This window comes from Corapipo altera, unplaced genomic scaffold (genome assembly GCF_003945725.1).
Source record: "Corapipo altera isolate COAL_440 unplaced genomic scaffold, ASM394572v1 0, whole genome shotgun sequence".
Classification (NCBI taxonomy): Eukaryota; Metazoa; Chordata; class Aves; order Passeriformes; family Pipridae; genus Corapipo; species Corapipo altera.
In genome coordinates, this window is record NW_020884872.1 from 84,393,551 (window position 1) to 84,418,908 (window position 25,358).

Consider the following 25,358-nt stretch of genomic DNA (forward strand, 5'->3'; position numbering starts at 1 on the left):
ACAAAAGGAAAAGGGTTCTGATTGTCCACACAATTTGAAGAATACTTGGAGAGGTCTACTGAAGGTTTTGCAAGTTTATGGAGTACCACAGTGAAGGGTCAGTGAAAGTAAAACAGAAACGATGTAGATGTTTGAACTTTAATAGTGTTGGTTTTTTCTAGGACACAAATGTCTTTGGCTGTGGATACATAAATTGAGAAAGCAATAGTCCTTTGTACATATATAGCTTCTGTCTAGTCATCTGTGAAATTCCTAAGTAAACACTCAAACAGTCAAATTTTGGAACAACGTCAATAATATATGCTGATACAAATCAAGAAAAGGAAGGTAAAAAAAAATAGATGTTGGGGGAAGAAAAAAAGAATTTCTCCCCTTTCCTATTTTTCCTAGCCTCTGACATATTACATAAACAGACAAATGATTGCTTTAATTTATAACAACATTTAAATCTTTTAATCAGATAAAAGACAGAAAAAGCAGTAAAACGCAATAGTAAAAATTAATTGCCTAGAATTTGGCATTTTATCACAAATTCAAGAGCCAGACTTCTTGGGCAATAAAAATTAAGGGATGGTATATTTAATATACACAAGGTGTTTTAGCAGCTGTTTGCATGCAGAGATAAGGGTTTTTTTGTGTCAATTAAATATTTTTTATTTTTTTTGTCACATTATTTTCATTTGCTCATCATTCCAGCTTCAAAAAGATGTGAGGTCAGATAACAATGGACTACTTAATGGACAGTGCCAAACCATCAGATTACAAAAAGAAATATCTGAATTTATATCTCAAATTGAAACACTACTTGATTAAGTAAGATGACTATTAACAATACACATGAAGTTAATTTAGAAATATGGATAATTAGAATAAAGCTTTATTTAATTTCAAGATAAAGTTGGTGATCACTGTTACTATTTATGTGCGTCTGCCAGGACAGCTACAAGGATAAAGAGATTATGATTTTTTCAGCATAGAAGAACTTCTTCATTATCCTGGGACTACTAACAAGAAGCAAAAAAATATTCTAAGAAAACATCAAGAATGGAAATTTTCTTTAAAACATTAGTTGTGGACAAGGAACAATGATTGAATAATGTTTCTTGGTGACATCATTGTAATAATCTTGACCCAAATACCATCTGTATAAGCTTCTATGCATAAAGTAAAGAACTGAGAGTATTCTAGCATGATGATGGGAGCAATTGAGTGGGCTAGACTGCAGCAAGAGGGCTTTCTTCAGCTCCACTGCTCACCTAGGGCATGACCTTGAGAAGATTAGGTCATAGTATGCTTCGGTTCTCCTTCCTCCCCTTTATTAGCACTGTACGCTTGCAAAGGTACAGTTTTTGGCCACACAGCTACTCTGTATTTGGCACACGGGTCCTGCTGCAGTATAAGCAAGTACTAGCCAAGATGATCACTTCCATTTTCTGCAGCGCTGAGTGGAGTGCTTGACTTGCTGCTGGTTTGCATGGTTTTATCACAACAGCTGTATGAAACCACAAGGGAAAAGAGTAGGCTCCTCCCATTACAAAAGTGAAGCTTATAATAAAGGAGTAGCTTTTTCTACTTCAGCCTACATAAAATACAGATGTGCTACAATGCATGGGGCTACATTGTATTTGTTATCAGAGTCTGATTTTGGGCATCCAAAAAAACAGCACTGAGTATAAAAAGGTTTAGAAGAGCAGAACAACACAGGGGGTAACCTGTGGGGAGCAAAGGGAGAGTGGGTAGAAAAGAAAACTGAGGATCAGAAAGATTTTCCATGTCTTTCCTATCAATAATAATTTAGTGTCGTTGCTTAATCATACTTGCCTTCTTTAAAAGATTTCTTGGGAAGAATGGGGAATAGAACAATGGCCCATTCAATTTTATTTAAATGACTTTTGCTAATTGATAGGGCACAAGGAAAGTATAATACAATAAAACTTTTGGGTAGGATTCATATGGCCAAAATGACATCAGACAACTATGCTAATCATTTATGCTACCTGCAGGATAAATGAAAATTCATTAAGAACTTTTAAAGTATGATTCATCTCATCTCAACTAGACATCTGAAAAAGATGAGATGAATCACATTCTTGGTTTATGAAAGGTTGGGGGCTGGATGTGGGAAGACGTGGGTGGGAAAATCAGTGCTATGAAAGTTCACAACCTGAGTTAAGTCTCACCTCCATTTAGACTGAAGGTTTCTGTCTTAAGACTTTGGAAAGGTTGGCACAACTCTGGTGTGCATCCCTCATCACTAGCTACAACAGGTTGGTCTTGTGTCAGATTCTTACTCTGTTTTAAAAACAGAGAATCATTCAAACAATTGGAAACAATAGAGCAAGGTGTTTTCTAAATGGTCTTTTCCATTGTTTCATTGAATTAAAAAAATCAATAAACAAAATAGCATATTTAATTGTAGAATCTTTTTCTTATTGACTCCCGTGGCTGGGAAAACATTTCTCTCAGAACCTGGAAGATTGGGAGTTGACCACTTCTGCTTTTGCTGATGTGCAATCTTCTTCACAGCAACAGCTCAGCTTGGACAGAGCACTCATTTTCCTCATAACAGGAATTAGATGGAGGATAAATTTAGAATGGAGTTGAGGAAGAAATGTTTTATGATGATGGTAGTGAGGCACTGGGACAGATTTCCCAGAGAAGTTGTGGATGCTCCAACCCTGGAATTGTTCAAGGACGGGTTGAATGGGGCCTTGAGCTACCTGGTCTAGTAAATGACAGTGTTGGACTAGGTAACATATAAGATCCCTTCTAACACAAAATGTTCTATGATTCTGTGGTTCTACAAAGAAAGGACTACTCCAAGAGAAAAAGAGAAAGGAAACTTGATTCATTCCTGGTGGAACAACCAGTCAAATTCAGTTTTGTTCAAAGTCACTGAAGAATATAGGCCCATATAAGATTGACTCAATGGGTAAACTAGGGAAGATGAGTCAAACTTTATTTCCTTCCATTTCCACTGGATATGTGTTTGTAAAACTCATCTGCCTTTCGGTTCCACAAACACTGATCACTGATCTTGTGAATAATAACATGTTTGTATTTACATTTGTTTTAGATTATTTGCTGCATCACACGTATTTTAAGTACATAGTTAAAAAATACATTCTAACTACTTTTTTGGTAAAACATAGGTTGGAGGCTCCCCCTATAATTAGTCCAGCAAAGTTACCTCTCTCTGATAATAATAGAATCACTGTTTAAGACACAGTGGATGAATTATGCTGTGTGTATACCACTTCGCAGTAAGCTAAGAGCAGCTAGATAATTGTAGCTAGATAATTGTAGCTAGATAATATCAGCTTTCTAATGAGAACTGAAGTTGAAGAAACTCACTCGTAGCTTGAAATGGACATTGTATTTTGATACTATCCTGCACAGAGAGTCAAGTTTACTTTAAATCAGCAAACTAAGGATTTTAGAATACAAATCCAACATGAGTTTCAGAGTTCCCAATAATACGGAAGCCAAAGAAAGAAGCATTTAAGTCATGACCTTAAAATACAATTAAGAAGTGTTTGATTTGCAGGTGCTTAACCAAACTAGGTGAGCTTCAGAGACATAAAATGCATAATTCCTAGCTACACCACAGTATGCCTTACCTCGTAACTGACCTGTGAGCACAGAGTAACTTGGTGAAGCCAAAACATGAATAGGACTTGTAATAGAAATATTATCACAGAAACAAATGAAATTGAATGTAAGCACTAGAAGAAAGAACAAAGGTTAGAGAAATTATGTGTATTAACATTCCTAGCAATAAAACTTTAAACTGAGTCATTTCTGTCATGCCTGGACAGAATGTCTGGACTCTGGAAGACCGTAACATAGGTGTCTTGTCAGCAGAAGACCCTGTACCATAACAGCGGAATGCTGGCAGCAAGATTAAAGTGTGTGACATATGCCATTCTCTTGCCTGTAAGCCCAACAGGAAAGCAGATAGTATTGACAAAAAAGTGTCTTCAATAAATGAATAAAAACAGGCAATGAACAGCAAAGAGACTTAGAGACTCAGAGACTAAAGAAATGACAATTCAGTGCAAAGGATCACCCCATAACAACACTAGACTCCTAGAGGGTATAAATCATATCTCCAAAATCAGTCAGTCCATGGTTTCCAGTCAAGAAAATGCAAAGAGATGTAGTAAGGGTTTGATGTCCCATGTCCTTTGTGTCACACACAAGTGAGCCAGACCACCTCAGCACATGCATCCTGGGGCTGAAGATGGGGATAAAAGGAAGAGTGAATGAAAGATCATAACTAGTTAACTTATTTGGAGATTTCATAAATAAATATAATTCCTTCTTCCTGTACAGTCTCTCATTGCTTTTTGCCACAATCATTTTCTACAGGTGTGAAATGAACTGATTTGCTTCAGAACACTGTGCAAATTTGGATTTTAAGAAACTGTTTTAGGCAGCAAAACAGACAATACCATCAGAAAGGATCCATGCAACAACTTGCCCTGCTGAGGTCCTTCCCTGACACTGCAAGCCTGGCTGCTGTGTGGGACATGCCACATTGACCGTGCTCCTGTGAGCAATCAGACAAGGCAATGAGGAACCCAAACTCAGGCAGCTCTTCCAAGGACCAGTCACTTCTACAACACTCAGTGACAAAAGACGTAGCTTGGTGTTGTTTTATTGTTTAAATTACTGAAACGTACAAAGCCTATATCTATTTAGTCTCTTTTTTTCCTCCAAAAGAGAGTAAATATCCAAAAGAGAGAAAAGTATCATACTGATACTGATGAATCTACCAACCTGGAACACCGAAGCCCAACCCATGTTTCTAACTAATCAAATTCCACTTGTAGAGAGGAAAGGAACATGAGTAATATAAAAACGCTTTGACTGATAGAACGATTGATCTGTTTTGACAGGTACCACAGTTATATCCAGTGCTATATGAGTAAACAAACTATAAAATATTAATTTTAAACAGAGGAGCAGCAGGGAATATCTCTCCTTGTCCTTTGTTCAAGCCTCTAGCTGCCAATTTAGGTTTCCTGGAGGAGATATATAGCACATATTTACAAGTAGCATCCCACAGTTGTGGACATTTAATATGCTTATTATAGTTGTGACTTATGATTAGTGTTCATTATTGACAGCAGATTCCTCTTTTATTTGGGACTTACAAAAATGAAATACATTATAAAACAAAAATTAAAATATGTTTTAAAATAATTATACAGTTTTACAAGGAGGGACTGATCATCCTCTACAGAGCTCTCTCTGTCTTTTTTGTCATACCACAAATCAATTCCTGAGAAACTATTAATCCCAACTATAGGATGTCACTTTATCTGTCTCATCTCCTTCATGTTGTTGGGATAGATTTGAGTATCAATTTATTTGAGTGAGTTCTTAGAACAATTCCTGTTCCTGACTCATGTGACAGCTTATACCAGAAGGGCTTACATGAATAAAATTCAATTACATTTTGTTCTGTGGATGAAAAAGTCAGTCTAAAGTACAGTATGATTCATAAAACTTTTACTAATATTAATAACATATTTCAAAGATGCCTACTTTCATTGCCATTATTAATTCCTGTTTCAGACCCTGTTCCCAGATAACTTCAGAGGGCTCTTTTAGTAACCAACAATTTGATAATAGTCTCGACCAGGAAAAGGGCCCAAGTCCCTACACATCTAACAGAGCATATTGTTATCTGGTGTTTGTTTCTAACAGCCTTGGGTTAAAAATTTCAAGCATCTTCCTTATTGTTTTGACTTTTTTTTTTTTTAGAAATATCCAGTGTTTTCAGTTATTTCCCAGCTGATGTCAGATAGAATAAAAATTATGCACAGTGCCACTAGGTAAGAAGCATATTCTATGAAACCACCTTACACAAGAAGAAAATTATTGTTCCCCTTACATTATCTGTCATTATATATGCATGCCTTCAGGTATATATCCAACTGTTTTTGCACAGTTCCTTTGTTCTTGCTCACAGCCATTTTTGTAGTTATTATTTTCATTAATCCCTACATTCTGGCTGCCTGTGCATCACCTTTCCATAGCACCAAACCAACACAGATGCCAGACTACAATATAGCCTCTGCTGAGGATCAAACTGAACATCACACTCCATACTTCCACTGAGTATGGCCAGCATGTTCATGAGATATGCTATGACTAGATGCTGTTTGGCAGCTGTGATTACACAGTAGGTAAAGAAAACCCCTTCCTTGCAAATGAGCACTGATTTCACAGCAACATTAGCTTGTCTCTCTGGGGGATTTGACCCCTCTATAACTTCAGGGAGAGAAGACTTGTAGCTTTTCTGCATGGAGCCAGATTTTGGTAAAGGTTTTAATAGAAAGTAAACAGTAAAATTTTTCATCATTTATTTGCCTGCATCTGCACAATTTTTTATCTTTACAAACAGAAATTTTTAAAATATATTTCAATAGTATAGTTAGTTCTAATTTTAACTATTCTTGATTTAATAAAAAGAAAAAAGTAACTGAAATTTGAAACAGTATAATAACAAAAACTTGCTGAAAATTCCAGTGCAAGTATATGCAGAGGCATGTCCTTGATGCTTGCCTGATGAGAACAAAGATATTGATCTCACAGAGATTAAAATGTCTTCAAGACACTGGTGCATATGTACATTCATACTATCCTAAAGAGCTCTCTGATGGACTGAAGGCTTAGAAAAATGGCAGCCAGATAAAATTCAGAGGAGAAACTGTGGTGGTAGCTGCTATCTGGTGATGTAGTGATGGTTATTTGAATATCTAAGCAGGTTTTCAGTATATGTAATTTTAAAATTTGGCTGCCACACTGACAACCACAGCTCCTTATACCTGTTTTAAAGCACCTTTGTGCTGAAACATCCTGGAAATCTCCCTGCCCAGCATTGCATTATCTGAGCTTTCTCTTCTGCTGGGGACAGGGAAGTGCAAAACGTTACATCTTCTCTTTGGACAAAAGGGTTCATCAGCATTGCCTGAGATCCACAAAAGTCAGGAGAATTTTAAAAGAGTCCAGAATATGAAAAAAACATTTTCTGTATATTTCAGGGATTTTGATGCTGAGTTACTCTGCTCTAGCCTCAGGACAAATATAAATAACCTAAACTCTTTGCAACTACTTTAGTGTTCTTTTGGTCATCAAAATCAAACATTGCAGCCAAATTTTTGGGTTACGACATGAAAGAAAGTAATCTGTTTTCAGGACACAGCGTTACACACCTTGGTTTGAAAAAAATTGTTTACAGTTCCAGCCAGAAAGGAAACGATGAGAAAGTGAGATTATGACGCAAATGTTAATACAGTTGCAAGGCAATGACTGCATGTTTAAAAACAATCATGTTGTAGGTACAGTAGATAAAGCATCAGTTTACATTATCATAATAGTAAAGCTAATCTTTCCGTAATCTTTATTAAAGCCTTGAAAACATATCTTGTAAAATTACACTGCTATTTTAAGGAATTTGTAAAAATTCTCTAACAAGAAAATGAAAACAATCCCTTTTTTCTATTGTTTTGTAGTTAAATGTTTTTCCTGTTATGAATTTTTCCCCTGCATATATTTATCTCTAAAGACACATTCTCTTCAGATATAATAGAAAACAAAGGAAACAGCAAGTTAGAAAAATACACTTAGAGCCTCATTAGAAGTTGTGTTAATTCTATGTTTTTACATGAATTCAAATTAATTAGGAATAAATTTCCCAGAAAGCACAGGCAGTGAGCAGTGGCCTAATTGCACAAAAGGAATTCTCAAGAATATTTTAAAATTTGACTTGAAAAGGTTATGGAATTCCCTAATTATTCACAATAATCTGACTTTTAAAAACACTAAGGAGGATTCAAGTTCACTGAAAATCATATTAAATCACACTGTAACAATTTTACTAGTGTAAGTGCAAGAAAGGGAAAATTATTTCATTTTTGACATATACTGATACTCCAAGAGTCACAGCAAGCAGTTTTCTTCTTTTAGGTAAAGCTGCATAATAAACAAAGTCTAAACATTTCAAGTTAAAATCAGTGAAATTAGGTTTTTAAAGAAGTGAAGATTAGTGTTGTGAAGCAGAAAAATCCAAGATCTGCCACTTATGAAGAGGATTAACTTCTTATAATTTGATGTTTTGAAATGCCTTTTCCCTTCTCACATTTCTATGCCAAGTTTGAATATGCCTACGATTGGAGCTGTGAATGGTAACTTCCTTTTCATGGAGGAAGTTTTTGCATATTTTTGGTGCACCCACAAGGACAAATAGTCCTCATATTCAGAGGCATTAAAAATCAGAATTTTTGATTAGGGTAGACATCATCTGGCTGGTTGCCTGTGTGACAAGATCACATATATCTTGCAGGGAATACTGTTAAACACAGAATAAGTGGACTGTTTTGCTGAATGTGATATAAATGGACTGCTAAAGACTACCCTTTTTTTCTCATTCTATTTTTCTCTGCATTACCAGCATTTTTCTTAGCAAAAGGTTGTTGGTTTTGTTTGGGGTTTTTATTCTTTTTTTTCTCTTTCTTCTTTTTTTTTTTGTTGTTTTTTTTTTTTTTAAGCCTATCCTCACCCTTGCTCTTTTATTCACTTGGGCAAAAGCCAACTGGACTATACATGACTACAGATGACAAAGACATCCATGGAAAGTGTTCAAGGTCAGGTTGGATGGGGCTTTGAGCAACCTGGTCTAAGGAAGGTGTCCCTGGCCTTGTCAGGGGTGCTGGAACTAGAAGATCTTTCAGGTCCCTTCCAGCCCAAACTATTCCATGATTCTAAGCAGTCAGTTGTCCTAATAAGCAGTGAAAAAGCCAGGTGGGAGGCTGTACGGTGGATTTTTAAGATTGTCATGTGCTGACCTAAAACCTCACTACTGCCAGAAGAGACAACTCTGACCTGCTTCCTGCCTTTGGCCATCTTTTCCCACTGCCTGCTTTGTATTAACCATGAAAATTTTCTAGCCAAATGGCAAATTGAAAATGGCATGGAGACCAAATCAAATTAATCTGAATCATAGACCAGGTGTATATTGACCAGCATCTACAGAGATGGCAGCAGTAAGAGTCAGCACGTGATGATGCTATTGGGCTCACATATCCCCTTTGCTGGCAGTATGGTTCTGTACATGGCACCTTATGACAGAACTGTGACTCCCATGGAGAGCAGTGCAAGGTTATATCACTGCTGCTCTGCAAACTCAATTTGGAGGGTGTAGCCAGAAGGAAAGATGCAGGGACAGGAGCAAGTAGCTGAAGTGAGTAGGACCGAAATGTCTATTTAGACTAGTAATGCACCTGAACAACAGTCAATAAAAATACACCTTCAGAGCATGAGCCCTACCAGCAGGAAAGAAAAAAATAAAACTGCTCTCCTAAGCTAAAGAGAGAGAAGTTAACAATTCAATATTTCTTCAGATTTTGCTTTGGAAGATACACTGGTACTATGGAGCTTTCCTGGCTAGAAATCAAATATCAAGTGTTTAACTCACCCCTTCAAGAGAAGCACGAGGCTTCAGAACGTTGGATTCAGCCACCTTGGTGGGCATTGTGAGAATGTCTAAGCTAGAGCACAGTTACACATGCAGGTTGAAAGTAGGGGGAAAACAAATTATCTCTACTGTCCAAATTTTCTCTACCGTTCACATTTTTAAGGCAATTATCCTCATTATCATAAATATACTCTTATTTATTTATTATGTATTTATTTCAACTGCATCTCCTGTTAAAAATTCCATTTTCCATTAATATGTAACTGATAACCAACCAGCTCTCTAATGTTTTCACTTTGAGAAGTATTTGGAAATGGGATGAACATGATAGACCTTGATTACACTGGTGTAAAACCAAGTGACTGCCTCCTCACTTCACCAGACAATTTCACAAAATCTTGAAGGTTTTTTCCCCTTTCACTCAGTGTTCACGTACTTAAATTTCACTTGACCTTATTTAATTCCTGATGCCATAAAAATTCAGGCATAACTTTTGGGCAAAGAAAAAAATAACAGGCCATGGCTCCTCTGCAATGCCAAGAGACGGGCAGGCAGTTACAGAAACCTGGAATGACTGCAGTGAGAAGATACAGAGAGCATGCTATTGTTTTTACACTATATATTAACTGGGGTTCAAATCCTGAAACATGGTTCACTTTCCATGAACAAAGTACACCAGCTGTTTCAGGTGTAGGAACCAAATGTATGCTGACAGTCGATCATAGTTTGCCAGTCATTAACAAATAGTACCTATGTCATTTTCTGCACAAATTACTATAATTACTGACAGCAGCACAAGTTTCACCTCCTAATAATGCAAATGAAAAGCATTTGTTCGTGTAGATGTGTACACCGAGATCCACCTTAGTTATTACTTTTTGATGTTAATTTTTTTAAGTCTTTGTACTATGTTAAGCTTTGTTTTTCCTGCCATTTTTCTGATTAATTTTTGAAATCTACAGACTGGGCACAGGAGAAAACTATGCCAACTCAGGAAGGCACGCTATTTGCTTTGCATAACATTAGGTGATATATCTTTGAGTACAGCTGGGTCACTGCTTTCTAAGTTGAATGACTCTTCTAGAAAAATATTTAATAATTTGTCACCAATAAAATGGAGACAGAAGAAGCAACCTGTCAGTTTGGGATCTGTTTAACAACCATCTATGTCAGGGACAGACTCATCAGGTTTTTTTATTCGTCTTCCATCTGACGAGGGGAATTTAACATTTATCTTCTTATCCCTGTTACAAAGCTGAACAGAAATGCTTTATTGAAAAGCTCTCTGCCAATTATGTTGAAACTTGAAAACACAAAATGAAATCAAATTTCGTCTTGTAGCCTCTTATCTATTTGCAATCAGCTGATAAATAATCTGTCATGCATTCACTTATTTCCTTCTTAAAAAAACAGAGAAAAATCACGGCACAAATGTACAAGTAATTTTGCTTTTTTATGTAAGGCAATTTACAGAGCCCTTTTCTTAAAAGTTTACAGGTATATAAATGATACAGAGAAAGAGAAGAGATGGTGCTTATTGAACAGAAAAATAAGAAGACACTCTGAAAATGGATTCATGAGTCATCGCCATTTCCTTTGACTCTTTTTCTCTCCCTGAAACTGTAGTTTGGTCCCTTAGTTCAGTCTACTGATAATTCTGTCTTACGGTACTCTAGGAAACAAAGTGGAATGAAAATGTTTTATTTGCTGGTGAGAAGCATCCTATACTCTCACAGAGTAAAATGGCTAAAATCAGACACCTGTGCCTTTCTAAGAAAGATGAGGACAGACTTTTTAGTAGGGCCTGTAGTGACAGGACAAGGGGTAATGGTTTTGAACTAAAAGAGGGTAGATTTAAAATAAACATAAGGAAGAAAATTTTTATGATGCAGATGGTGAAACACTGACATAGGTTGCCCAGAGGTAGTGGATACCCCATCCCTGGAAAAATTCACAATCAAATTAGATGGGGCTCTGAACAATCTGATCTAGTTGAAGATGTTCTTACTCACTGCAGGAGGGTTAGGACTAGATGACATTTAAAGCTCTCTTCCAACTCAATATGATGCTATGAATTCTCAGAAATTATGCCAAATATTTGCTAAGGGAATTGTACTCTATTAAACATAAATATAAAGATAATGTGAACCCATATTTGAAACAGAAATAAAGATTTTTTTCAGACTGGTCCCAGAGTATGAAAGATTTTCTAAGAGCTTGTGTTTAGCAAAATTGAGACTTAGAATATAATACTTAAATGTGATTATTCAAGCCTGAGTTACACTACAGATATTCTTTAAGTAAGAGTTTCCCTGGTATTTTTTATCAGGGGTCTTAATGAGATACAGTATAACACAAGACTCTGCTATTAGTCCCTTGAGGGGTTCCACCTAGAAGGGGTTTTAACATGTGATAACACCCTTTGGTGAAGAACCAGCCACCCATCTGATCAAATTGCTCCTAAGGAGCATGATCCTGGCTTGAGCAACAGAAAAGTTGAAAAGACTTTGAAAAGAGAAATACAGATTAAGACTGCAGATTATCTGTTCTAATATTCATTAATATCTTCACATGAGCAGAAGTTTCTTTTCCAAAATGTTTTATCCCTCCTTGCCAAAATTAAAGTAAAATAGACAGAAAATGAAAAATACTCTATTACTGCTGAGGACAGACAAAGAAAATGTTTAGATTTTTTTTGTCTGGAAGATACACTCTTTATTTCTGCAGGTGTAGGATTTAAATAGCCCTATGCCTACTGTTTGTCTTCATACTGCAGTGAAATGAGAAAGTTATGTTATGGCCACTGAGTCTGGGGACTGGAAGAAACTCAATGGATCATTTGTCTTCTCAGTCTGAGTCAGGACCAACTATAGTTGCATCAGGCCTAACAAATGGCTGTCTGGCACACCCTGGTATTTCCCATGCTACAGATCTGATGTCCTGCCTGGTAATCTATCACATCAAAATCCTCACTTCTCCTAAATCCAGTACAAATCTTGCTTATTATTTGTCTATAAATTTTGTTTTATACCCTCCCAAAGGAGCACAAAGAGCAAACTCACTCTTCAAAGACATGCTGTAAGGCAAGAAGATTGTTGTTAGGCACCCATAAAATGCTCCCCTCTCCCCTCCCCCATCCTCCCCTTAGTCTTCGGTATTTCAGATAAATGACTTCACATCACTCATTTATTCATAGTAGGACAGGTTTTCTAAATGTCTGATCATTTTTACTGCTTTCCCCTGGAGTCCCTCCAACTGGCATACACCGTTCTTGAAGTGAAAAGCTCAAAGCTTTACTTCTGAAGGATGAAAGGAATGCTCCTGTGTCTTATAAACCATACCTCAATTTATAAAACTCAATATAGTATTTGAATGTTTCATCACAGCAGGATGCATAATAGACAAGATGTTACAGCTAACAAAGATCTAGATATTCTTCTACAGGATCCTTTTCCCAACAGTTTTCTGTTAACTGTTTAGCAGATTATGTGGTTATTTCTGCTGAAAGCACCTTGCAGTTGTCCCTGTTGAATTACATCTTTGTTTTTTCAGACCATTTTCAGTGTTAAACGCTCCCAGCATACGGAGTTATCTGAGAAAAATGTGGAAGAGTTGCAAAAGAGAAGTATGGCCTCTTCTGGTAATTGTTACTCTTCAAACATTTTCTAGATGCTTATAATTGATTTCCTACTTGTTCCAATATTCATCTGGGGTTCTGAAAGTAAACTGATGTCTTGGCTGAGTCCCTTGGCTCCTTCAGTGAAGATGAGTTTTGTGCTTACTCTTTCCAGTTTTTCACCTTACCTTCTCCACAGAGGTGTCCAAAGCCAACCATCGTCAGCACTCACATTTCATCAGACAAATTATTGTGGTCTGTGATCAGGACCATCAGGACCCACGAGTGTATGAATATCTAACTTCTTTAAATGCTGCCAGACCTATTGCTTCTTATGAGGCTGAGGTCTTGTCCTCTTTGTTTATGGTTTTAATTGCGATAGCAACCTTATCAGAGATTACCTTTCTGTGAAAACTGATGCTAGCAAAAAGGTAGGCACTTTTCATACCTTGTCTTGAAAGGACCTCTAATCTCAACATCTCTCTGTAACTACAAAGTATACCTCTAAAACTACAACCCTGCAGTACAAAGAGGATCTGATTTGCTATAATAGTTATTTAAAAGTATAGTTTAGAAATAACTTTCAGAAATTTAGAAATTAGACACATCTGATCTACAGACTATGGATAAGATTTACCCCCGGCCTACCATTTACACTCAGTTAATTTTTCAATTACAGTACGTAAAATGTAAATGTGCCTACAATAAACAACTTTACTAAATTATTTACTGTAATTTTATGTTTTCTTATTTCCATTCTCTCTGTTGGAGTGGATAATATGTCTTTCTATTAATTTCATAAGACATCTTAAAAATCTTCTGCACAAAAAACAAAACAAAAAACCCCCAAAATACAGTTTTAAGAAAGAAAACTCTATTATGTCCTTATTTGCAACTATCACTTTCCAAAATAAACACATTCAGCATGTATTGAGGATATTGTTCTTTTTGCTTATGGAACATATCTTTTATCATATCCTAAAGACTTTTTGTGTCATTAAACCCTTTTTTACATTTCATACAGCTCTAGGATCATGCTTTGCAACTGTTTCTAACCAATAATGATAGCACAATTTTTTTTCTAAGGAATCCAAGAGCAGGTTTTTTATTTGTTCATATAAATTACAACTCAAAATTCAGAAGCCAGCATCCCAGGTAATGAACATAGAGCTTCATGCTTTAGGAATATTTTGGTTATACTATCTAGTGTTTACAGTTTCATGTAGGTTCCCTCCACAGATTTTTCAAGCTTTCAGAGTTGCATTTTTTCTCAGAAATTAGGCACTAAAGATACAAGCATTAAGCTATTCTTTGCCTTTCTCACATAACGACAGCCAAAATCTGCCCTGGAGGAGGTCACAGTAATTCTTTTCATCTACCAAGCACACCAAACGTTTTATGTTGAGAAAAATATATCAACTTGTCATTGGCCCAAGTGGTAGAATCTCTGAATGAAAAAATCTTAATTGAGTCTCTGCAAGCAAAGAAAAAGAAGTGATGCTCTCTCATAAATCAGTGTTTTACTGCTCACTCAAAAGAAGAAGAGTTAAAGAGCAGCTGTCTATGTGTCAGGGAGCACAAGCCTTTGGCACAGAAAGACTATACTTTGCTTCTGGAAGAAGCTTGATCTCATTTGGTCTGCAATACAGGAACCTCTGCTACATGTCAAAAATCAGCTGCCCTTCGTACACATCTCTGATGCAACACATGCAGTACCAGAAGGGTTGTGCATTGGAGTCCCAGAGCCTGGATTTGGTCTCATATCTTACGACAGCACAATTAGAAAGTATGGTCACCCGCACAGACTCTGTGTTTCATGTCAAAAAGCAAAAGATCTTCCACCTAAACTCCAAAAAATAGCTGTCATTTCTAGGAATACTAATATAATGTTTAAAGAAACTAAACAAACATCACTCCCCCTCAACTGATGAAGGAAAAGTAGTTTTTCAAAGTTCTTGGATCAAAGTTCTAAAATAACAAATAGCAAGTTAAAGCTAAAAGACTATAGGGAACTTTCTTTTTGACAAGTGTAGTATTTCTTTTGTTTCATTAAGGATAACTAGAGATTTATCTAGAATTTGGAATACTGAAAGCAAAATGAGGATGACAGACCCACAGAAAGGACTAGGATATAGTATCGGAAATAGTCAGATGAATGACTACTTGCAATTAATCACTTTGATGTCCAGCTACTGACTAAGCCAGCTATTCCCTTCAGATGTTCAGAGATGCCTTAATGTAACTCTTTCCCTTTTTTTTTTTCCTCCAACTAGTGGAAACAAAAGTAAAATATTGAAAATCTAGAATATTGTTTTAAAATAGGCTGTAGAGTGATATTTAATTTACAATATCACTTGAATCTTTAAAGCTTCACCCAGTTTTGTCTCTTCACTATGATTAAAATCTGTAATGCCTTTTTCAGAAGATTTAAAATGCTCACTGTCTGCCTGTGCTTAGGATTACAAGAAAAAAAAGACAAGAAAAGAAGAAAAATTAAGAGCTACAGCTCCCCAAGCTATAAAAATTTAATTAAATACAATTTATTCTTTTAAAAGTGCTTTTCATGGCAACACAATATTTTCCTCATGTGTGTTGTCTTCTAGACAACAGATTTCTTGAGAAAGATCTGGACATCTAAAAACTATCAAAAAGACAGAATGTGCTACACAGATAATTAACTGAACAATAAAAGATGTAACCACTGCTCTGTAATTTCACTTGACTAATTTGCACATTTGGCTTTATATTCAAAAAAGGATGAAGCTCTCCAAAGAAGGAAACATGGGGACTTTCAGACTACTCAGGTGCAAACAACAGATGTTGTGTCAATGAATGTATTCCACACAGGAGACTAAAGCCTTAATATATCTTCTGTTGCATCAGGATGTCACAACAGGCTCCAGCAATAGCTGTCATATAACTGTTTATTTATTAAAGTGATGAAAGATCAGGCATAATAATTCTTTAAAATTTACCTGAGGAATTTAAAACAAGGATCAGATAGGTAGTGAAAAAAGGCCAGGACAACTGCCACTCCCTAGGAAATTCTCACTGCTCCACTAAGAAAACAAAAAAAAGATGTTGGCCTCCTGTCTACAGGAAGACTTCTTTCCACACTCAGCAGAGTAGTTTAGCAAATGATGCCACTGTCCTTTCTCATCTTTTGATTTTGGAAATACTGATGAGACAATTAACACTCTGCTGCACTGTCTGCTGCATCTCCTTCCTCTCTTATGTTGACCTGATGAAAACAGCTATGGTAAACATAATGAAAGAGATCTTCTCTAACTCCCCTTTAACTCTTACAGAGCAATCTGGAATGCGGAAGGAAAGGATAAAACTATTCTCTGACACAGAAATTTCCAATCTAAAGAAATAAAAGAGTACAAAGGCATGCTATAATGATAAAATTATGAGACTTACTTTATTACATTTAGTCAAGAGAAAACTTTAGAATTGAAAAAGAAGTTGGTCAAGATCCATTGCGAATTTTCCTAACACTTGTCATAGTGTTAGGAAAAAAAGTGACCCCCCCAAAAAAAAAGGCAGCACTTAGTGATGGAGACAAGTTCTTGGGATTTTTAAAAATTACATAGAGAAAAAGGAAGCAGTGTCAAATAGAATCCCAATGCACACACATCACAGTTTTTCATACAAGCACAAGACAAAAGATGTTCCAAGAAACTTTTCAGCAGTGCGCTGGAGAGCATTGTGTAACAGGGAAATCCATTTAGCAAGCAAGTTCCTTTGAAGCATTTCCAGAAGGACTGGATAAATCAAATACAGAATTTTTAAATGATCTGCTTTATTGTCACCCAGAAGGACGCCACATGAGCCAAAGTTGGAGATGCATCCATTACTTATCCAACAGCTAAGCACAAAAATTAAAAGCCCTTTCTCTCTATATGAGTAGAGAAAGTGAAAAGTTACAGAGTTAAACTCACTAAAGTGACAAGAAAACTATGGGGGGAATCTAGTAAGCCATGCTAACAGCTCTCGATTCTCAGCAAAAGTCACAGAACTAACTTTGACCACAGCAAAAGGATCAACACTTTCTGACAGAATGCTAAAAACTAAGGTAACACCAGTACACCATATTTCTTGTTTCTATTCAGAGATGGTGAAACTATCTAGGCAACTGGATAATAATAGAAAATTCCTACCTAATTCAGAAAGGACAAGCACAGAGGTTTTGTGAGTTGAAATGTCAATGATCTACTTAGCTCTAAAGATGATTGAATTTAGTCTGACGTGACAACAATTTCATAGCACTCTCTTCTGCCATTTAACTCTAATTGTAACAAACAAGATGACAGATTCCTTTCTCCACTGAAAACAAAAAGCAACTAGCTAAATCTTATTTTTCTTGAAACAAAATCTCCAGCTAGTTGGCATCCAAGCCTACCTGCACATCCCTTTCCCTGTGCTGCTACCTTTGCTCTACTGCATCCACAGTTCATTAAGATGAAGTGTATTCTGCTGAAGCTGCCTCATCAGTAAGTATTGCTGAAGCAATTTAGTAATGATCTTAATGCATAGTGCTGGATTTTTATAGCCATCTTAATTGGCTATTAAAATACAGCACTGCACTTTGAAATTGCTACTGCACCACTTCAGAAATAGTTAGCATGATGGAGTCACAAAAAGCACTGTTCATTTCAGTGGAAACCTCACACTTCGTGAATGATTTCTGGAAAATGATGCTTAAAATCTACTGTGAGATTAGATGTTCGTTTTGCATATGAACATGGGATTCTTAAGAGCTAAATGGTTTCAAGGGAAAAACAAAAAAACCCCAAGTGTATAAAATTGCTGCACAATCTTCCAAGTCATGTTATTTATTTCTTTACTGCTACTGGAAAACGGCAGTTAAATACTGAGGAAAATCACAGTTATGAAAATAAAAGACTTAAACAAGTAATATCCTGCAGCTCACAGGACAGCTCCACTTTTAGGTGAGACAACCAGCCAGAAGGAACACTTTTGAATTCAATTTGAAATTGTTGAAAAATCCTTGTTGATCTGGAAAATAGTTTCTTTAATGATTGACTATTAATCTCCAAAGACAGTTGAATTGATCTGATGTGACAACAATTCGGTTCCACTTCCTCCTGCCATTTAGTTGCAACTCTAACAAAAACCGTGACAGATTTACATTCTTTCTACACTAAAGACAAAAAGACTCTAGCCAAAGCCTGATACACTAGAGGAGCCATTCTAATAACAATAACTACTATTTTGTGAAGTTCTATACAAGCACTACTTCAAAAATGGAAGGAACCACTTCACAGAATGAATGTTTTTTCAAGAAATACTTCACATGTAGTAATTTATAAAGATGAGATGACAAGTCTATAGTGACCAAAGGTAGATAATACATTTAATATTTTACTTGTACCGTAAAGCAGAATATGATAATAGCAGCTGTATGCAAATATCATCACTCAAATTAAAGAACAATGTCCTCAGTCTGCAAAATATGAAGGTGCAGAGATAATCTATCAAATCTTCCCCATCAGGCACTGGCAATACAAATGTGTCAAAATATTGTTGAAAACCAGCAAAGGCTTTAATAGCACTATCATGGAACTTTCTAATTTTATGAGTTCCAAGAGAATACAATTTTCATGCGATAAACTATTAGATACTCACATATTCCTACATTAGACAATCCTAGCCTGCAGGGAAGTCATGCTTTTTAGTGATGTTAACTTATAAATGACGGCTTTGAGTCACTATCTTAAAATTGGAAAATTATGTATTAGTGCTTGATGGAGTACTTTCTGCTAATTGGATGAAATGTGAGTCCCTTCAAGCAAAGATATTTAACAAAAAATGGTAATTTACTTTCAATTGTGGTGGTTTTCTATTTATACCTGTAGTAAGTGATAGTGTTACAGTAATATGAAGTAAAGCTCTTAAATTTGAGTTGACAACTGAAATAGTTTGTTAAATCTAGGTTTGAGAAAGTTTGCCTGCTTCCTCATTTTATACAGTTTTCTTTTTTAAGTTACCCCATTTTTCTCTGTTTTAGGGTTAGGGTTAGGGTTAGAGTTAGATCAGGATTCACAATGAAGCTCACAGTACAAAAGAGAACACTGAAAAACAAAATAAATTCACAGTTGGTAAGATCATAAGACTGAAATTCTTAAAAGACCATAAGAAAGGGTTTTAGGTACTGTTCAAACTGTGAAAAACCAATTTTGTTTAAAACACTTTTGGACCTAACAAAACATTTTTTAGCATGAAATAAAAAATGTTTTGAAGGTTACAAGTCATCATAAATTAAGAAATTATCTGCCTAACTTACCATAAAAACCCCTATTCCCACACGCTACAGATTGTCAGGCTGTATTTAGTCTCTTAAATTAGAGAAAATAGACCACTAAAGTAGTAGAAGTGATAGCTATATCAATAAAAAATATATATCATGATCAGTCTGAAGCAAGCACTTGCAAGCAGTTTTCAAACAGTAAGATCTGAAAGCCCACACTGAAAGCAGCAGTTGCAAGATTTTTTAAATAAAAACAACTCTCTGTTCTGCTATTTTGAATTGAACACTTTTTTTAGCAGACATTTTGAAATAAACATAATTCTACTCTACTTTTTTGACTATTTCAGTTGTCACTGCAAGCTGGGATACTATCTAGGCAACAGAACACAAGATTTTTCCAATAAAGTCATCAATCCAAGCTAAAATATGTCTGCTTCTATGAAAAAGAATTATGAACCTCTTGGAAGCTACAGACATTAATGGACTAGAGAACATTTCAGGAACAATTCAAGATAAATCTACAGTGAAATCATACCTTATACTGATGCTGAAAATCTCTGCCTCTTCTCAAGAAAATTGCATAACTAATCAGAGGGTTAAAAAATACACTACTTAAATATACGGATTCTTAGTGTAGTAAGAAAGCTTCATTACCAGCCAGTGACTTTAGTCAGTGTCATCAAGAATAAAAAAAATAGTTGTGTGAAAAGGAGATCTACCATGTGCTGCAGAGCCGCTTCAGTCCAGCACAGAAAACAATAAAATGGAAACTCTGGAACTGGTTATGCCCAGTGACTTCATCTAACATTTAGACAGATATATATAACTCTCAAAATAAATGAACATTGTGCCCTTTATATTAACCTCATTTTATTTTTGAGTAGTTTATTGAGATGTCTTGTTTAGGAGCTTAGTCTTGGCTGATTAAAAAGAAAATTAAGTTAAGGAGAATAGCCATCCAGAGGGAGATACAAAATTGGGCTGAACAGGGCTTAACAGACACATTAATACCCAATTTAGAGCTCCAAAATATAATAACACTCCAAATGGATTAAAAGTTTTGATATGGCCCCAATTCTGAGAGCAGAAACAGAAGAGAAATAAGTGCCCCCAAATATTTTTTGTTTAGTGCCCAAAGCTGGATGGAGTGAACCTGATGAGAATGTATTACTGGTTGAATTCATTTGGAATGAACAAAAATCACACTTGCAAAAAAGTGATATAGCTGCTACTCTGTCCAGAGCCTTTCCAGCTAAAATGCAGTGAACAACAGGGGAGTTCAAGTCATCACAGTAAAATTCCAACACATTTCACGCATTGTAATCATAGTTACTATTGCATTATCATGAAGGGTGTGGGAAAGTAATCCTGTTTCTCTATGACTTTATACTCAAGCCACTAGAATATCCAGATGACAGAATCAGCTGTCCTTTTTATTGTTCCTTTTTTGGGTATTTTAAGTCTGACATTTCTCCTCTCAAGTTTCCTGGTACTCAGTTGTTCTGTTTCACATACCTTGAACTTAATTTCTGCAGTTGTGTTGTCTTTTAAGATATCATATTTCCTGTAGAATTGAGGTCAGAAATTTATTATGTGATCCAACACTGCCATAGTTACAAGAATCCTTATTATCTGATTTTTTTTTCTTCTGGTACATTATATCAGACCTTAAATTATCAGTTAGGTATTGATAGAAAAAATATCACACAACCTCTGTGTTTACCTATGTTTCTGACTGCCAGAAATTTTCTATGATGGTAAAAATCCATTTTTCTGCTGATCATTAAATTTAAAAAAATCAAGTTTAATTTCTATAACTAACTATAACATGCATCGAGCATACTACTCAATGCTTTTGGATTTAGTACAAGTAGATTTTGCATGCGATAGGACAGCATGAAAGTCTCGAGGTCGGTGGAACTATGATTTAAAATCCTCCAGTCAAAGGCAATCGAATGGGATTGAGCACTGTAATCTCTGAATAGTGACTGAAGTCCGTAATTCACTGCCCAGACACAGTTCTTTGAAGGATCTTATAGGAAGCTAATGCACAAGTTATATTACAAAGCCAAACGCCACCATTAAATGGCTTTGTTTTGAATGCCTGAATGCTGTTCTCCAGGAACAAATACCGCAGTGTACACAATCCATTCTCATCAATGTTAGTCTTGTTAGGTTTCAATACAGAGCAAGAAAAGAATATTACTTAAGGACATGATTTTCAGTAGTGCCTAAATCCCGATGACTTTCAGTAAGAAAGTTCTGCTGCATATCCTCCTCTATTACAGTCATCAGCCACTGCAAAGACACTGGCTGCTAAAACCTGCAGTTCCCTGGGAGAGACTGAAATAAAACATCTACTCTTTGCTACTAAATGGTTTGCAAAGCCATACAGTGAATTGTATGCCTGACTGAAGAGACATATAAGAGGTATGCAAAAGACAACCTTCCAAGCACATGAAAGAGAGGAAGATCCTGTGATGATGGCAGTTAGCAATTACCTTCAAAACACAGGCTATAGACATCAGCCAATGACATCAATCAGGTGCGGAAAATTGAGGGATGATCAGCTTTAAACACCTACATAGCTGCAGTTCTGTTTGAATCCTTGATTTTTCTATTACGCAACTCATTTGTGTCTTTGTTTACCTCTTTTGCTCAAAAAAGAAAGGGTTTAGCGCATATGCTACATCAAACAAACGCTAGGACAGCATTTTTGTAAAGCAACAGGAACAACTGCTCAGGCACCTGCATTCAGAAGGAATGCCTTGGCAGCACACTACCATGACCATCCCCCGGTCATATGCCCAAAGCCATTGCCACACAATGCGTATTTAACATCTTGTGTTCAAAACAGATTCACCAAATTAATCTGTATCTTTTATACAGTGGTTGCTAGCTAGAAAAATTAACACTCATTTAAAAAAACCCTAACCTTTATGGACAAAGACAGACAGGAAAAGAACTGAAAAGATTTGCTTCTCCAAGTGGTTATGGAACAATCTCCTTGTCTGAAAAACAGACCTACTGTCTTCATTCACTTTCTGAACAGGAAGGAGGGAATGGTGTGGAAACTACCATGCTAGTTTTCAGGTCCTGCTCTGGACACCAAAATATCTCAATTTCACTCTGGGAAGTAAGAAACACTGTTTGTATAAACACTAAATGTTTCTTACACAGTATAGTAATGGTGTGAAGAGCAGTTCACAGATGAATCACCTGTAATATGAGTAGATAAGCATCACAGGAGTGACTACAGCCAAGAGTCACAGATTTTATTCTCAACTTCTTCTAGGAGTTTGATGTTTCTCAACAGATAGTTTATTTTTCATGGAAGATTTTGAAAAAATCAAAGGCAAATGGCTATAGATATTAAAATTAGTATTGATAAGATTTTCATCCAATCTATAAAATATTTATTTTCTTAATTTTGCTTTTTTATCTGTGGAATATAGAAAGCATAACAAGTCATGTTTCCTCACTACCTGAATTATGAAGATAAAAACTCTGGCTTTTTTTCCCTCCAGGTTGCCAGATAACTTATTTCTATAATATTGAAGTGAAAATTAAAAAAAAAAGTCAGCTTCACAATAAAATTCAGTATTTATCTGTAGAAAACTTTATATAGGAATATAGCTACAAAATCACATTTGCAGAAGGAAACAGGAAAGCTTCTTTAGTTTGTCATAAAAGGCATTTTTTTGATATCCATTCTGTTTTATGAAAATAAGTGTAAATAGAAATAGTTTCAGGCATACAAGGAAAACAAACATGACACAAATCCATCATTAGATAATGACTGCCTCTTTTGTCTGCTTCTACGATGTAGTAAAAATTTGGTTATGGTGAATAATTTTTAGTGTTTCATCACAACCAGAAAGGATATATTAATTTTAATTTCTTTAGCCTTAGGTTACTCAGAATGAATATCATATCACACACTGAATTCAATTCCAAAGCTTTAAAAAAACACTGCCTGCCCTGCCACTCTGAGTTCATACATGTACAAAATACCATTAGATGTGCTTTTCTATTAGAAAAACAATTTAGCATTGTAATTGACCACAAAAATACAAAGTTTCGGGGATTTACCCTCAGATGCATATTTAAATATATCTTACCGTCCTCCAAGAGTAGAGTATAATGACACTACAGTGTCAAATAACTGTGGTGTATGTAGAAGAGGCACAGTGCAATACTGAAAGCAGTGCCGTATCTTTGTTGACTATGAGAGGTCAATCACAACAAAACATCTCAATATACTCCATTACTGGTATAAAAAAAAAGCTATGTAGAATCATACTGTAATATTCACGACATGACAGGTAAGGGAAAACATTCAAAAAGATATAGATTATTCACTATAGATAAAACAGAGAGAATAACCTCATGTGCATAGCATACAATAAGAGACATGAGTTTCTTCATTTCATATATATACATTAATTAAAGACCTGCTTATGAAATAGTTATTATGGACCCAAAAATGTACTGCTGTTCACTCTATTCACATGTACTGTGAAAATATGCATTTTCTTTGTCCGGAAATTAGCCACAAAGAAAAATGCCAGAAGGAAATGACAAGCAGGAAAACAATAAAATTAAACTTGTTAAAAAAATAACATTTCTGGAAATAATTTTTTTTTTTCAAAAAGAAAGGTAAAAATAGAATATTCACAATTTTTACTAATGCTTCTAGAAAGGAATTTGGCTTTTCTTCTGTGTCCAGAAGGTTCTGTTGGAAGTGATAAAATTTAGACTACTGAAGGTTTCATGCTAGATTTCCACATAATTTTGTTGAAGGATAAAATAAAATTTTCCTATGTATCTGGGTAAGTTAGTATTCCTGTCTTCATGTTCCAAAGATAACTCTAGAAGAAACCCTCATGAAGGTAGAAAGGATAAGTTGGATAACTAAAAAGCCTTCTGAAAAAAGGGAGAATTCAGAAACTCTGTGTTCAACAGTACCTTAAATGAAAGTCAAATGTTTCAGAAGTGGAACTTTAGAGGAAGTATACATGCTGCCAATGTAAAGTATACTATCTCTGCACCTCTTCAGGAGCCATCTCTACAGCAAACATCAAATGAAGCAACTCCTTGAACTCCTTTATATTTCAGGAAGAGACATGTAACCATGAATGCAAGTTCCACCAGCCAAAATTAACTGCATTTCAGTATTTGAGAGGTCAACAAGGTCAGGTGCAATTTAAGCTACAAGAGATGTTAAGCATCAAGTTTGAAATGGATATCTTTTCATTTTCTTAATTACCTTTTGGTCCTTTGAACAACTTGATCTCTACCACGGTCTCCAGTATAGGTCTTCTTCGACGAACATACAATCGTACTATGGAGCCAGCCTCTTTTAGGGCCTCCACAGCTTTGCTGTGTGAGACTTCAGACACGTCAACCTCGTTCACTCGCAAGATGCAATCGTTGACCCTACAAGAAAAACAAATATACTCAATGCTTCAGCCGTTACTTTGGACAGAACAGAGTTTTGTCAGTAGTGTTGTAAAATGAAGAATACTTCATTGGGAAATCTACCAGACTTAATGCAATATGCTTCATAAGCAATGAGACAGAAATAGAACACTTAGTCCTTCCAAAAGACATCCCTGATTCAAACTGAAGTCTACCTCATCACTCACACTTATCCATCCTCCTTCATAAATTGGGGTTAGATCCACTAGAGTGATAGAAATGAGTAATAAACAACTTGTCTTTACAGACTTCATTGAAACAGTTTTACTAAACAATATAATTGATTTAAAACACTTATGCTTGCATGTTATTACCACTGCGGTTGCTCTTAAGGAAATCTCATGGTTTAATACAAAGAATTCCAAGTTGTCAAAGTAAAAATGCTGTCCTACAAAAAGCAGACACATTAAAAGAGAATGCTTCATGCTAAGTAATTTTAGTTTCATATTTTATGTTTCAAACACTGACTGAAAGCTACAAGACCTGCTGTATGGTAATAG

At 35.7% G+C, this 25,358-nt stretch overlaps 1 protein-coding gene across 17 annotated transcripts in view; it reads right to left on the reverse strand.

Annotated features, from left to right (window-relative positions):
* DLG2 (discs large MAGUK scaffold protein 2) overlaps positions 1–25,358 on the reverse strand; it is a 999,036-nt gene that overhangs the window by 289,037 nt on the left and 684,641 nt on the right. For all 17 annotated transcript variants that reach the window (XM_027658222.1, XM_027659729.1, XM_027658823.1 and 14 more), the window contains one exon: positions 24,647–24,816. In XM_027658222.1, coding sequence (XP_027514023.1) covers positions 24,647–24,816 — 170 coding nt within the window. The remainder of the gene's footprint in view (positions 1–24,646; positions 24,817–25,358) is intronic.